Source organism: Misgurnus anguillicaudatus, chromosome 24, assembly GCF_027580225.2.
Source record: "Misgurnus anguillicaudatus chromosome 24, ASM2758022v2, whole genome shotgun sequence".
In the NCBI taxonomy this organism is placed as follows: domain Eukaryota; kingdom Metazoa; phylum Chordata; class Actinopteri; order Cypriniformes; family Cobitidae; genus Misgurnus; species Misgurnus anguillicaudatus.
Genome location: NC_073360.2, coordinates 39,980,989 through 39,996,111, shown reverse-complemented (window position 1 = coordinate 39,996,111; position 15,123 = coordinate 39,980,989). Strand labels below are relative to the sequence as shown.

The window sequence follows — 15,123 nt, the reverse complement described above, 5'->3', positions numbered from 1 at the left end:
AGATGCGTTCTCCTCGTTTAGACGCACTTGGTTTGACCTCGCACCTCTTTTGGCAGATCTGCATTGCAGACGACGCTAGCTCATCCTGCTAAAACGCCTTCATCGCTCCCTCCTGCCCACATGTGAAATGTCTCTTTACACTGGAACGTCTGGCTTGTCTGGAGACATTAGCATCACTGGAAGCTGTGATATGAAGTCAGTATGGCTATGAGTAACAGAGATCTATTCATTTATATCTCATAAACTCCAATCGATTCAAATAAACCCATCTGAATGCTCAATCTCACTACCACAGACTGTGTGAAGGCAAGAGATGGGCTATAAATAATGTATATTAAAAAAAAAACTAAATTGCAACAGCCAAAAGATTATTTTCATTTACTACCACATGCATAAAAAATAGTGATTTTGCTTTATTTTAGCTAATGTCAAGGCAAATTGAAATAGTAATGGCAACAACTGTAAATAGGGGGAAACTTAGTAAACCCCAAAAATGAAAGAAACTTTACTGAATCCAGTAATAGCTGAAAATCAACTATAATCAAACATAATTAAATTGATATATCTGGCATTTCGTACAAACTTTATGAAGTGGCTAATTCGTTTGACCAAATTCGTAAATGTTTGTACAATTTTTCTTTTCGCTTCTGTGACGTTGACATTAGGGGCGAAGTTAGGTATTATTATTGTTTTTTTTTTCATATATTCATACATTTTTGTATGATTAACTTTGTATGTATTCATACAACTCATACAATACATACAAATACCCATAAGATTAGGATAAATATACTGACGTTGACGTTAGGGGCTAGGTTGGGTGTTTATATAGTCTTTTTCCATATTTGTACGTTTTTGTATGATTGACTTCGAACGTATTCATACAACTCATAAAATACATACAAATTCCCGTAAGATCAGGATAAATATACTAACGTTGACGATAGTGGCTTGGTTAGGTTTTTTTTTTTTTTCATATATTCGTACGCTTTTGTATGATTCACTTTGTACGAATACATACAACTCATAAAATACATACAAATACCCATAAGATCAGGATAAATATACTGACGTTGACGTTAGGGGCTAGGTTAGGTATTATTATAGTTATTTTATTTTCATATATTTGTACGTTTTTGTATGATTGACTTCGTACGTATACATACAACTCATAAAATACATACAAATTCCCTTAAGATCAGGACAAATATACTGACGTTGACGTTAGGGGCTAGGTTAGGTATAATTTTTGTGTTTTTTTATATATTCATATGTTTTTGTATGATTACCTTTGTATGAATACATACAACTTATAAATACATACAAATTCCCGTAAGATCAGGATAAATATACGGATGTTGACGTTAGGGGCTAGGTTAGGTATTACTATTTTTTTTCTTATATTCTCATGTTTTGTATGATTCACTTCGTACGAATACATACAACTCATAAAATACATACAAATACCCATAAGATCAGGATAAATATACTGACGTTGACGTTAGGTGCTAGGTTAGGTATTATTATATATTTGTACGTTTTTGTATGATTGACTTCGTACGAATACATACAACTCTTAAAATACATACAAATCCCCGTTAGATCAGGATAAATATACTGACGTTGACATTAGGGGCTAGGTTAGGTATTATTATTGGTGTTTATTTCATATATTCGTACGTTTTTGTATGATTCACTTCGTACGAATACATACAACTCATAAAATACATACAAATTCCTGTAAGATCAGGATAAATATACTGACATTGACGTTAGGGGGTATATTAGGTATTATTATTGTTTTTTATATATATTGGTACATTTTTGTATGATTGACTTTGTACGAATACATACAACTCATAAAATACATACAAATTCCCATAAGATCAGGATAAATATACTGACGTTGTTATTAGGGGCTAAGTTGGGTATTATTAATGGGTTTTTCCTCATATATTCGTACGTTTTTGTATGATTCACTTTGTACGAATACGTACAACCTATAAAATACATACAAATACCCATAAGAGCAGGATAAATATACTAACGTTGACAATAGGGGTTAGGTTAGTTATTAGGGGTCAAGCCCCGAAGGGGCGAAGACCCCTATTGTATTTGTTAGTTTTCTTTTTATTATAATAATTATTAGGGGTCAAGCCCCGAAGGGGCGTAGAACCCTATTGTATTTGTTAGTTTTCTTAATTTTATTATTATTATTAGTTATTCTTCTTCCGCCATTGCGGTCTATGGCAGCCCATAGAACCGTACGTAGGAAAGTTATGAAATTTGGCACACTGATAAACGACAGTCCAATGTGTCCCCACAGCAAATTTGGAGTCTCTATATCTAACCCACTAGCGCCACCAACAGTCCAAAATTGCACTTATGTTTTTGCCTATAACTTCTGACCCGTACGTCCTAGAAATTAAATTCTTGTTTCCTCTGATTCCTTGGCTCAAGACGATTCGATTGGACCCTATGACGTCATTTTCCGTCATGAAAATTTTCCCGCCATTTTTAAATATTCATAAAACCTACTTTTGCGAACTCGTCCTAGAGCTTTTGCCGGATTGCCTTGAAAATCGGTATGCACCATCTAGAGACACTCAAGGCAAAAACTTATTAAAAGAATTTTGATAAACCAATCCGTTGTCGTATAGCGCGTCAACAAATTTTACGTAGAGCTCAAAAAAACGGATTTGAGGCTGTATCTTCGCCAAACTTAAGCCTATTGACACGATACTTTGTATTTGTGATGCCAGTCAGGAACTAAGGGTGCATGCAGAGTTTCGTCACAGCGCCACCTAGTGGTCAGACTTATGTTTTACATGCCTATAACTTTGGCTCCGATTGACATATTTTCACAGGACTTGTTTCCTTTGAGTTCTAAATAGTTGCCGAGTCCAACGATACCAAACATACCCGAATTCGCCTTACGGTTAACCCTGCGCAGCAAAATAGCACTTAAGAAACACGCGTAAATATCTCCGCGAACGTTTTTCCGATCGACTCGAAAACACCATAGGAAGAAACTAACCTTACCTTCTGAACAAAAAGTTCTATTGGCGTTATATTAAAATTTTCATCAGAAATGGCCGAAAATTGCAAAAAACGAAAAATTACCTTCAAATTTTGTGTTTTTTACACATAAATGGTTGTAACTTTGTAACGAAAAGAGATTTTTTCACCAGATTTGATACGATGATGCATGAGCACATTCTGAGGCCACACAAAAAAAATTGTATGCTTGCACCACTAGATGGCCTTATAATTGAACAAAACCTTTGATAACAAGCCAGCCCTATGGTCATACAACTGTTTCTTAACTAAACTAAAGTGTATAGTCATAAAACTAGCTAGATGTAACACAATCATGACCTGATGTTGCATGCACAATTTTTTCATTGCGCCACCTACTGGTTTTGAGATGGAATATGGTATTTTTGCCTAAAACTACTGCAACAACACATCTAAAACCATGAGTCATCATGGATTATTCCTTTCATGGCTTTGACTATAATCACTGGTGGTTGCCAATTTACTCCCTAGCAACCATTGAGAATACCTTATCAACCGTTTTTGCAAAAGCTATATCTCTGCATCAGAACATCGTAGAGACATGGGGATGGTCTCTTTTGACTAATTAAACTTGTTGTAACATGATGTGACCACTGCAAACACCACTCACATGTCCTTCAGTGTTCTAATGTTCCATGATTGTCAATAACAGAAGGACGATTGCAGTAGACAAGAACTTAGATTAATTTTGTTGATAACTTTTTTGTTTTTTCATCTAAAATTATTAGATTTACCTAGGTTCTTCAATCTGCTTATCCAATCTCAATTTTACATCCTTTTGTGCCCTTTTCGGCTTGACCCCGGCATTGCTGCTTGCAGCTATATTTAGGGGTCAAGCCCAGAATGGGCGAAGACCCCTATTGTATCTGTTAGTTTTCTTATTATTATTAGTTATTCTTCTTCTTCCGCCATTGCGGTCTATGGCAGCCCATAGAACCGTACGTAGGAAAGTTATGAAATTTGGCACACTGATAAAGGACAGTCCAATGTGTCCCCATAGCAAATTTGAAGTCTCTATGTCTAACCCGCTAGCGCCACCAACAGTCCAAAGTTGCACTTACGTTTTTGCTTATAACTTCTGACCCATACGTCCTAGAAATTAAATTCTTGTTTCATCTGATTCCTTGGCTCAAGACGATTCGACTGGACCCTATGACGTCATTTTCCGTCATGAAAATTTTTCCGCCATTTTGAATTATTCGTAAAACCTACTTTTGCGAACTCGTCCTAGAGCTTTAGCCCGATTTCCACGAAAATGGGTATGTAGCATCTACAGACCCTCACGGCAAAAAGTTATGGAATTCATGTCAATTCGTCGATCCGTTTCTGTAAACCGCGTCAACGAATTTTACGTAGAGCGCAAAAAAACGGATTTGAGGCTGTATCTTCGGCAAACTTAAGCCTATTGACACGATACTTGGTACTTGTGATGCCAGTCAGGAACTACGGGTGCATGCAGAGTTTCGTCACAGCGCCACCTAGTGGTCAGACTTATGCTTTACATGCCTATAACTTTGGCTCCGATTGACGTATTTTCACGGGACTTGTTTCTTTGGAGTTCTGAATAGTTGCTGAGTCCAACGATACCAAACATGCCAGAATTCGCCTTACGGTTAACCCTGCGCAGCAAAATAGCGCTTAAAAAATACGCGTGAATATCTCCGCGAGCGTTTTTCCGATCGACTCGAAAACACCATAGGAAGAAACTAACCTTACCTTCTGAACAAAAAGTTCTATTGGCGTTATATTAAAATTTCCATCAGAAATGGCCGAAAATTGCAAAAAACGAAAAATTACCTTTAAATTTTGTGTTTTTTACACATAAATGGTTATAACTCTGCAACAAAATGAGATTTTTACACCAGATTTGATACGCTGATGCATGAGCACATTCTGAGACCACACAAAAAAAATTGTATGCTTGCACCACTAGATGGCCTTATAATTGAACAAAACCTTTGATAACAAGCCAGCCTTATGGTCATACAACTGTTTCTTAACTAAACTAAAGTGTATAGTCATAAAACTAGCAAGATGTAACACAATCATGACCTGATGTTGCATGCAAAATTTTTTCATTGCGCCACCTACTGGTTTTGAGATAGAATATGGTATTTTTGCCTAAAACTACTGCAACAACACATCTAAAACCATGAGTCATCATGGGTTATTCCTTTCATGGCTTTGACTATAATCACTGGTGGTTGCCAATTCACTCCCTAGCAACCATTGAGAATACCTTATCAACCGTTTTTGCAAAAGCTATATCTCTGAATCAGAACATCGTAGAGACACGGGGATGGTCTCTTTTGACTAATTAAACTTGTTATAACATGACGTGACCCATGTTTTGCCACTGCAAACACCACTCACATGTCCTTCAGTGCTCTAATGTTCCATGATTGTCAATAACAGAAGGACGATTGCAGTAGACAAGAACTTAGATTATTTTTGTTAATAACTTTTTTGTTTTTTCATCTAAAATTATTAGGTTTACCTAGGGTCTTCAATTTGCTTATCCAATCTCAATTTTACATCCTTTTGTGCCCTTTTCGGCTTGACCCCGGCATTGCTGCTTGCAGCTATATTTATTATTAGTTATTCTTCTTCCGCCATTGCGGTCTATGGCAGCCCATAGAACCGTACGTAGGAAAGTTATGAAATTTGGCATACTGATAAAGGACACTCCAATGTGTCCCCACAGCAAATTTGGAGTCTCTATGTCTAACCCACTAGCGCCACCAACAGTCCAAAGTTGCACTAATGTTTTTGCTTATAACTTCTGATCTGTAAGTCCTATAAACAAAATTATTGCTTCCTCTGATTCCTTGGCTCAAGACGATTCGATTGGACCCTATGACGTCATTTTCCGTCATGAAAATTTTTCCGCCATTTTGAATTATTCGTAAAACCTACTTTTTCGAACTCGTCCTAGAGTTTTTACCCGATTGCCACAAAAATCGGTATGCAGCATCTAGAGACACTCAAGGCAAAAAGTTATTAAAAGAATTTTGATAAACCAATCCGTTGTCGTATACCACCTTAACGAATTTTATGTAGAGCGCAAAAAAACAGATTTTAGGCTGTATCTTCGTCAAACTTATGTCTATTGACACGACACTTGGTACTTGTGATGCCAGTCAGGAACTATGGGTGCATGCAGAGTTTTGTCACAGCGCCATCTAGTGGTCAGACTAATGCTTTACACGCCTATAACTTTGGCTCCGATTGAGGTATTTTCACGGGACTTGTTTCTTTGGAGTTCTGAATAGTTGCCGAGTCCAACGATACCAAACATGCCAGAATTCGCCTTACGGTTAACCCTGCGCAGCAAAACAGCACTTAAAAAACACGCGTGAATATCTCCGCGAGCGTTTTTCCGATTGACTCAAAAACACCATAGGAAGAAACTAACCTTAACTTCTGAACAAAAAGTTCTATTGGCGTTATATTAAAATTTTCATCAGAAATGGCCGAAAATTGCAAAAAACGAAAAACTACCTTCAAATTTTGTGTTTTTTACACATAAATGGTTGTAACTTCGTAACGAAAATATATTTTTTCACCAGATTTGATACGCTGATGCATGAGCACATTCTGAGGCTACACACAAAAAATTGTATGCTTGCACCACTAGATGGCCTTATAATTGAACAAAACCTTTGATAACAAGCCAGCCTTATGGTCATACAACTGTTTCTTAACTAAACTATAGTCTATTGTCATAAAACTAGCTAGATGTAACACAATCATGACCTCATGTTGCATGCACAATTTTTTAATTGCACCACCTACTGGTTTTGAGATAGAATATGGTATTTTTGCCTAAAACTACTGCAACAACACATCTAAAGCCATGAGTCATCATGGATTATTTCTTTTATGGCTTTGACTATAATCACTGGTGATTGCCAATTCACTCCCTAGCAACCATTGAGAATACCTTATCAACCGTTTTTGCAAAAGCTATATCTCTGCATCAGAACATCGTAGAGACACGAGGATGGTCTCTTTTGACTAATTAAACTTGTTATAACATGATGTGACCCATGTTTTGCCACTGCAAACACCACTCACATGTCACTCAGTGCTCTAATGCTCCATGATTGTCAATAACAGAAGGACGATTGCAGTAGACAAAAACTTAGATTATTTTTTTTGATAACTTTTTTGTTTTTTCATCTAAAATTATTAGGTTTACCTAGGTTCTTCAATCTGCTTATCCAATCTCAATTTTACATCCTTTTGTGCCCTTTTCGGCTTGACCCCGGTATTGCTGCTTGCAGCTATATTTATTATTGTTTTTGTTTTTCATATATTCATACGTTTTGGTATGATTGACTTTGTACGAATACATACAACCTATAAAATACATACAAATACCCATAAGATCAGCATAAATATACTGACATTGACGTTAGGGGCTAGGTTAGGTATTATATATATTTTTTTCATATATTCGTATGTTTTGTATGATTCACTTCATACTAGGGTTGTGACAATTAATCAGGCAAATGCGCTTTTTCTCAATAAATGAAATTGAATGAATTACGGTTAAATGCCGCCACATTCAAAAGCCAGACGGCGCTTTCGTGCAGAAACTCCATTTGTGCCACAGAAGAAGTATCATTATAAACACTATTCCAGGAAATATCTAGAGGCATATTTATATCGCTGTTCTTCAGATTGTTTCAGGTATTTTCATGATAATAGAGAATATTTTAAATGATTGTTTTATACAAGTGTTGCTTTTTTAAATGCACGTTATAAACGAGTCAAACTCGTAGTGATTTAAGATAGATAAGGACTTCCTACGGATAACGGAGCCGTAGTACATGCACAAGCTGTGCATGAAACACTGAATCGGAGCCTTACGATTCAGAATTGATTTTAGACAGGTCTTTTTAATGGGAACGCGATGCATCGATGCACATCCCTACTTCGCACGAATACATTCAACTCATAAAATACATACAAATTCCCATAAGATCAGGATAAATATACTGACGTTGTTATTAGGGGCCAAGTTAGGTATTATTAATGGGTTTTTCTCATATATTCGTACGCTTTTGTATGATTGACTTAGTACAAATACATACAAATTCCTGTAAGATCAGGATGGATATCCTGTGAATTCGGTGTCATTAAGCTCTCCACTGCCCCCTGTAGGCTGGTATCACACTGGCGTAAATACATAATACTGTTAATCTACAGTGTTGCGTGTCATTACAGCAGTGTTGGAATCCACTACGCTATGAATACTCTAATGGTATCAACATAGATAAGCTAACATCTCCACTTACAGGCCCAGCATAACTGACCGAGCTATTACTGGCACGCTCAACGGAGCTGAAAAACGGACCATCTGTCCGTCTGAACTGGACACTGATACTGATTGGTTCCAGCTACTGCACTGCCTAAAGTCACAAACCAATAAGCTAGTCCTTTGAAAGCGCTAAATAGAAAACATCTCGGTTATGACTGTAACCACGGTTCCCTAATGGAGGGAACGAGATGCTGTGTCGATGATGACAAAGTGGTTTTGCTCTTGAGAGCCAATCTATTCTAGCCTAAATGGGAAACGCCAATGAAATTGCGCGAATGGAATTTGCATGCCATTCTCCACCCCACAGGTATGGAGATGGTGTGCACTATTGAGTAGCTTGTACTGAGGAACTTGGGAAACGATACTTTTAAGTCAGCGGGGTGGAGAAGTGTTGTGGCACGAAGGACACAGCGTCTCGTTCCCGCCATCAGGGAACGGTGGTTACAGTCGTAACCGATATGTTCCCTTTCTGTCGATCACTTGACATTGTGTCAATGACGACAGTAGGGGTCTCTGTACCAGTGGTCTTCAAACTGTGGGCCGAGATGGTGCCAGGGGGGCCCCAGTTTTATGACATTTTATAAAATACATTAATTTATCATGAATTCTGTGTAATTAAACCTAAAAAAATAAGGCTACTAGCCAAAAGCACTACATTTTTGTATAATTTAATGTTTTTTTTATTAAAATGTTGAGTTTTAGAACAGTTTTTTGTCACAAATTTTCTTTGGGAGGCCGCGAAGGAATGGACCGTACACAAGGGGGGCCACACGCTGAAAAATTTTGGGAACCACTGCTCTATACGATCTGCCACATCAGAGGAGCAAGCACGGGCAAGAGAACGTTCCACCAGCAACCACTAAGTGACATCATAACCTTCCAATGAGCATTGTAAGGGCATCCATGTTGCACCAGTAACAAAAGCGGGACATTTACTTCAAAACCCCACTTCAATACCATTTACTGCACATTTTATACGACCGTATACTTTGTATTCAACAGTATTCAATGATAAATGTTTTAAAGAGGACCATGCCAGATTGTTATCACTCATTTAATACAGCTGATGGTGTCCAGTTATCATCTCCGAATCAGTGCATACAGTCTTTAATAAACCGTAGTAAGTACACCACACCTTGTGAGAGAGCGAGAGTGTGCATAGCAAGGTCCATTTTATCACAGACTGGGGTTTTTGTAAAGGGATTCACCGGGTCTCTGCTGGCAGTCTGTTTACTTACAGGACAGCTGGTGCAATTTCATTATTACACAAAACATATCCTGTGTGTATGAGTTTTTGTGCGTATATAATGGTCATTTGTTCTGTCTGTGCATTTTGGTTTGTGTCATATCGGTTCTGAAAAGCGAAACACACACAGAGACAAAGCGGACCGTGTGTTTGTCCTGCTGTGCATTTAAGAGCCAATTTAAGGGACATCTGTTGCTCTTGGCTGACATAACTGGCACACTGGTGCAGAATACACACGGGACATTTGGACAGGGGACGAGTTGATGAAACACAAACACACACCTGTAGAAACACAAACACACAGTTTGGAAATATTGTATAATTCCTCTATTACATCAGGCGCATCAGGCACAGCATACAATTAATTAACGCCATCAGCCGACGCAATTCATTCAGAGTGCAAGCTTATTTCTGAAATAAAAATGCCATCCCATGATTTTTATGTACGGTTGCTAGGATACGCCATCCTGCAGGCCATCATGGAAAAGGCGGGGCAGAACGGTTGGCAGGTTAGCGCCATCTGCGTGGAGAACTTCAACGATGTGAGTTACCGTCGGCTGCTGGAAGACCTGGACCGTCGGCAAGAGAAGAAGTTTGTCATCGATCTTGAACCAGAACGACTCCAGAACATACTAGAGCAGGTGAGGAAGAGTATATTCCTACTGTCCTCGCAAAAAAAATATTGGGGTCTTTTCATTTCTTTTTGATGGTTTAAGTTAGAAGGTTTTTTTTAAGAGTGATCATAACTGTTTTAAGTATGTTATGGTCTCATTTAAATCCAATTAATAAGACTGATTATCTCTAACTAATTGCTATTTATTCAGACTCGTTCTTAAGACATAGGGCCAGATTTACTAAAACGGGGAAAATTAGCGCAAGAGTGCAATTCCAAAAATGAGTCGATGATGAGTTAACGCGTAATTGTCTTGAGTTCAGCACCACAGACATCACAGCTAACAAAGCCATTGGACACCTTAAAGTGAGAGTTTTCAAGAAGTTTTGATGTCTGGTATTGTGTGACCTCTCCTAGTGACTCCTATTTTATTTACTTCAGCAAATAATAAATAACGTGGCAAACAATATTTTTGAATAATATGTTCCTCTGGCATTTCAAATCCTCTGTTAAATGTTAAAACAATCCTCTGCATTGTGTCACACATGCTTTTCTTTCTGTGATGCCTCTTCTTTTTAGCAATAATTGCAGCCATTTCAAGCACAAAGTAATTTAAGGGGCAGTTCACATATCGTGTCTTTTGTGCGCTCAAGTTCGTTATTTCAAATGAAGGCGCGCATGCTCATAATGGAAGCGATGCGCACGCGGTGCAACCCGCTACTTTTCTCCAGACGCGTCCGCAACGCATCGAGTTAAACTTTTCAGAATGCCACAAGCGCACCGCAAGTCATGTGACAAGAACCAACCAATCAGCTTCCTTACCTTTTCTGTTACTTTAAAACCCATAGCAGAAAAATGGAGGAGCAGCTCATAATTGCGCTACAACGACGGACCCCTATGAGCGCAACTGCCTGAGCGCTTTTGAAATAAGGAGAAAGCATCACGCCTAGCATTTTCCAAGCGCTTTGAGTTTTCCAAGCGACATATGAACGGCCCATAACCGTGGGTTCAAACCAGCCGTGTTTAAAGGGGGTCAAAATCGCATCTACTGCGCCTAGTTTGCCGCTTGAACAGTTTGAGTTTACTCGCTTCATTCGCGCGTGAAATTCTAGTCATTGAGACATTCACGCGGAAATTCGTGTCATGGGAGGGGCTTCTGCGACTCCGCTCGCTTTCTGTAATCACGTCACTACTAGAGCAAGCTCCCGATTGGTTAACGCAGCGCGGTTTTCCGCCAAAATTCACATTTTTAACTTGCCCGTTTGCCGCGGCAACGATCAATTCACGCCATTCGTGCGAACCAGACGCGCGAATGAGGCAAGAAACGCGCCTACCGCGCTGCACTAAACGCCTCATTCGCGCCGTGAGACCTTCAGACGCACGTCAACCCATCTCACATTGACTTAACATTGAAATCACTCACGCTTGATGTCTCTACCACGGCTGGTGCAAACGCAGCATGAGACATGCTTTTTTTGGTGTAAAAAATGGCGCAAATGCCAGTCAAAACGCACATGCAAAAATTTTGCATCTGAAAGGGAAACTCCTAGAAATGCATATGCAATAAGATCAGTCAAAAAAAGAACTAGACCACACCTTTTCAGTGCTAATTATCCACTGCATGTCTTTAGTAAATCCCAACAGTCGTTATTTTACGCCAAAATGATGGTTTGCGCTGCGCAAGCTGTTAGTAAATCTGGCCCATAGTCTCAACTTTATGACTATGTTTACTCAACCAGCCACCAGGTAATTCTATACAGAAAATGAATGTTCTTCATCAACCTGCGATCAATGTTCTTTACATTGTCTACCTCGACAAATAGATATTCTCATTGGGTATTAAAGATCCCATATTATTCAAAAAACTGGTGGTATTTTAGCAGAAACTATGAATACGGTGGTAAAAGATTATGGTTCGTTAAAAGTTTTGCGTAAGACAGACGGTATTATGATTTTTATGGCCCAGATTTAAAGGAACAGTGCACACATCATTCTGAGCTGAAGGATGACAGAGTAAGATGAATGATCAGTGCTTCTCTTCCCAAAGTTTTTTTCAAGGTTTGTGCGGCGGCTGTGATTTGTTGTTAAGTTTCTTTTGTGCAGAACTTCTCAGTTTTCCACACAGAATTTGAGCACGATCTGCTTGTCACACGCTCTGATATCACATTAACATAATGTACAGAGAGACAGACAGAGAGAGAGATAGACAGGAAAAGAGAGGGAGAGAGACAGACAGGAACAGGTGCTGCCAAACAGCCTGAATCAGATTCATGGCATGTCACAGACTAAAAACAAACTGAAGGTGCAGTGAAACTTCTTTAAAGGATATTATTAAAACAACTAGATTTGCATTTCCTGAAGAAAATATCCATCAACTATAGACGGTTTCATCGGACGCACGCACACTATCCCTTTAAAGATCCATTAATGTGTGATCAAATGTGCAGGTTTATTTGATGTGTTGATGTAATTTTTGGGAGAAATGAGGAACTGAAAGTTTGAATCTTTTTTTAAAAAAGTTCATATTGTTTTGAAGCACACTACTTTATAGCAGTGGCGGCCGATGACTTCTTTTTTCGTGGGTGACCGATGCGAAGTTCGTCACAACATGTATGTAAGCCCGCCATGTGTGTGGTTCGTAATTTCAAAATATGTGTTCGGGGCGTCAAGTGAATTTATGTGCATCACGTGTCCTGCCAAAAGTGCCTGCTGCAGTCGCGTCCAAAGGGTTTATGATAAAAGAGACGCTCGCGTTTGCCAGATACTCACATAATCTCATACGTAATCAGAGTTTACTGTTAAGGGAGTGTCTTGCATGTATTTTGTGACCGTGAGCGTCTCTTTTCTCATAAACGATTTTGATGCGTGTGCAGCAGGCGCTTATTTTGACAAAACACGTGATGCACATGGTTCACATGACGCAACAAACACATATTTTGAAAACACGAGCAACACACATGACACTCCGAACACATATTTTGAATTTGCACCCCTCGGTAGAGCAGTCACAAGCCGTCACTGCTTTAAAGATATCCATAAGGCTATACATACCTTACTGAAAAACCCAGTTTAAAGTGGTTGGCCTTTTTAGCTGGTCTACCAGCATGGTTTTAGCTGGTTAAGCAGGTGTAGCAGGCTGGTTTTAGAGGGGTTTTGGTCAAGCTTGTCTTAGCTGATGAGGTTGGGAGACCAGCTAAAACCAATGGACCCATCAGCTTGACCTGGCTAGAGAACCAGCTTAAACCAGCTACTTCCATCTTAAACCAGCTAAGACCAGCCAACCAGCTTTGCCAAGCTTTCAGCCTGGTCCAGCCGATTTAAGCTGGTGGTTCAGCTGGTTTTAGCTGGACTTTTTAGTGGGGTAGTCATACTAAAGGCCAAAAACTTTTGATTTCATTGGAACTTTAAAGTAGTGATTTCTAGTTCAGATAGAAGAACAACTTGAAAAGTATCTTGGCTGAAGCTATATAGTATATCCATATGTATATACAGCTATTTATATAAATAACACCATATTTAGTTTAAAATCACAGATAGCCCTTTTAAGTTTTGAGGTTTGTTGCCACCCCAATAGTGCAAAAACACCCATATTGAAACAAGAAAATGCACTTACAGTACGATGCTTTCAGCTGATTCCTATATTTGCTGTGCAACAGTTTCTACGCTCTGGAGCGATGATGATGTTTAGCACCCGAGCCGAATAAAGAGCCAAAGATCAGATCTCTGGTCCTCTGTCTGTGTGCCCGATCTATGAACCCTGCCATCGGGGGGCGTGTTTGATAGCGGCACGGCCCGTCTGTTTCATTGCAATCCTGCATTCTTCATACGGACCTCTGAGATGCCCATATATCAGCCTGTCAACCAAACACACACACACAAACACACTCACAGCGTCACAGTCGGGTACAACATTAACAGAATGCTGTCTCTACAGTCTGGCTAGCATGGACCACACTGGCATAGAGATTCTGCATTATATTAATTATATTATAATCATACACATTATATATAGTGCATTAGCCTCAGATATTGGCTGGCAGGGAGCCAAGCCTTCACCATTTGCTTTCACTGTATGAAAAATGAAATCATATTGGGGTTTGGAAAGACATACGGGCGAGTAAATGGTGTAAACTATTCTCTTATATTTCTCTTTCTCAGGTGGTGAGTGTGGGCAAACATGTGAAAGGATATCACTACATCATCGCAAATCTGGTGAGTGTTGGCGCTCTTATATACAGCAGTGATTGAGATGTGGAGGACAATGTGTCCTCTAGCCGTAATTGATGGAGGTGCTGTGTGAAACAGGTGGACCCGTGTCCAATCTCTTTAGTGTATGTCTATAAGACCCTGGTTTGATCGATTGCTTGTTTAAAACAAACTCCTGACACTAAGATTTTTCAATAGAAATAATTGCCTTTGCGGAAACCTAATAATAAATCATTCAAAGTGTTAAAATTAAACCATTTTCTCACATCATTTTTTATTTTATACTCTTTTAAACTTGTTATTAAAAAGCTGACAAAGGTAGAAGTTTCTCCAAGATTGATCCGTCACATTTGGTCAAATCAATGATTTGGTGCACTAGCTAGTGATGGTGCTCATGCAAAACGCAGCATCGACAAACAGATAGGAAAACGTTAGGATCAAATCTGTAATTATCGATTTTGGTCATAAACCATCTTCCAAACCAGCTTCATCACTATTTCCCATCCACAAAATATGAAGTCTTGTTCAATCTATTTAGTGTATGTCTATAAGAACCTGGTTTGATCGATTGCTTGTTTAAAACAAACTCCTGACACCAAGATTTTTCAATAGAAATAGCCTTTGCAGAAACCTAAAGGGGGTCGCACACCGGAC

The 15,123-nt window shown here is 38.9% G+C and overlaps 1 protein-coding gene and 1 long non-coding RNA gene across 13 annotated transcripts in view; one reads left to right on the top strand and one right to left on the bottom strand.

Annotated features, from left to right (window-relative positions):
• LOC129438676 (uncharacterized) overlaps window positions 1-15,123 on the bottom strand; it is a 164,632-nt gene that overhangs the window by 78,815 nt on the left and 70,694 nt on the right. Inside the window, exons 2-3 of one of the 3 annotated variants that reach the window (XR_008642668.2) lie at window positions 13,877-14,117; window positions 9,445-9,932 (exon numbers count right to left, since the gene is read on the bottom strand). This is a non-coding gene — a long non-coding RNA (uncharacterized lncRNA). Of the gene's footprint in view, window positions 1-9,444; window positions 9,933-9,997; window positions 10,220-13,876; window positions 14,118-15,123 lie in introns of those variants that run through there. The other 2 variants (XR_008642667.2, XR_008642669.2) reach the window with 2 other exon arrangements.
• The window catches only part of gria4a (glutamate receptor, ionotropic, AMPA 4a), a 126,503-nt gene that overhangs the window by 44,060 nt on the left and 67,320 nt on the right, over window positions 1-15,123 (top strand). For all 10 annotated transcript variants that reach the window (XR_012367782.1, XR_008642665.2, XM_055197498.2 and 7 more), the window contains 2 exons: window positions 10,107-10,291; window positions 14,422-14,475. Coding sequence is in view for 8 of the 10 variants with exons in the window: in XM_055197498.2 (XP_055053473.2) it covers window positions 10,107-10,291; window positions 14,422-14,475 (239 nt within the window). In the remaining 2 variants the exon portion in view is untranslated. The remainder of the gene's footprint in view (window positions 1-10,106; window positions 10,292-14,421; window positions 14,476-15,123) is intronic.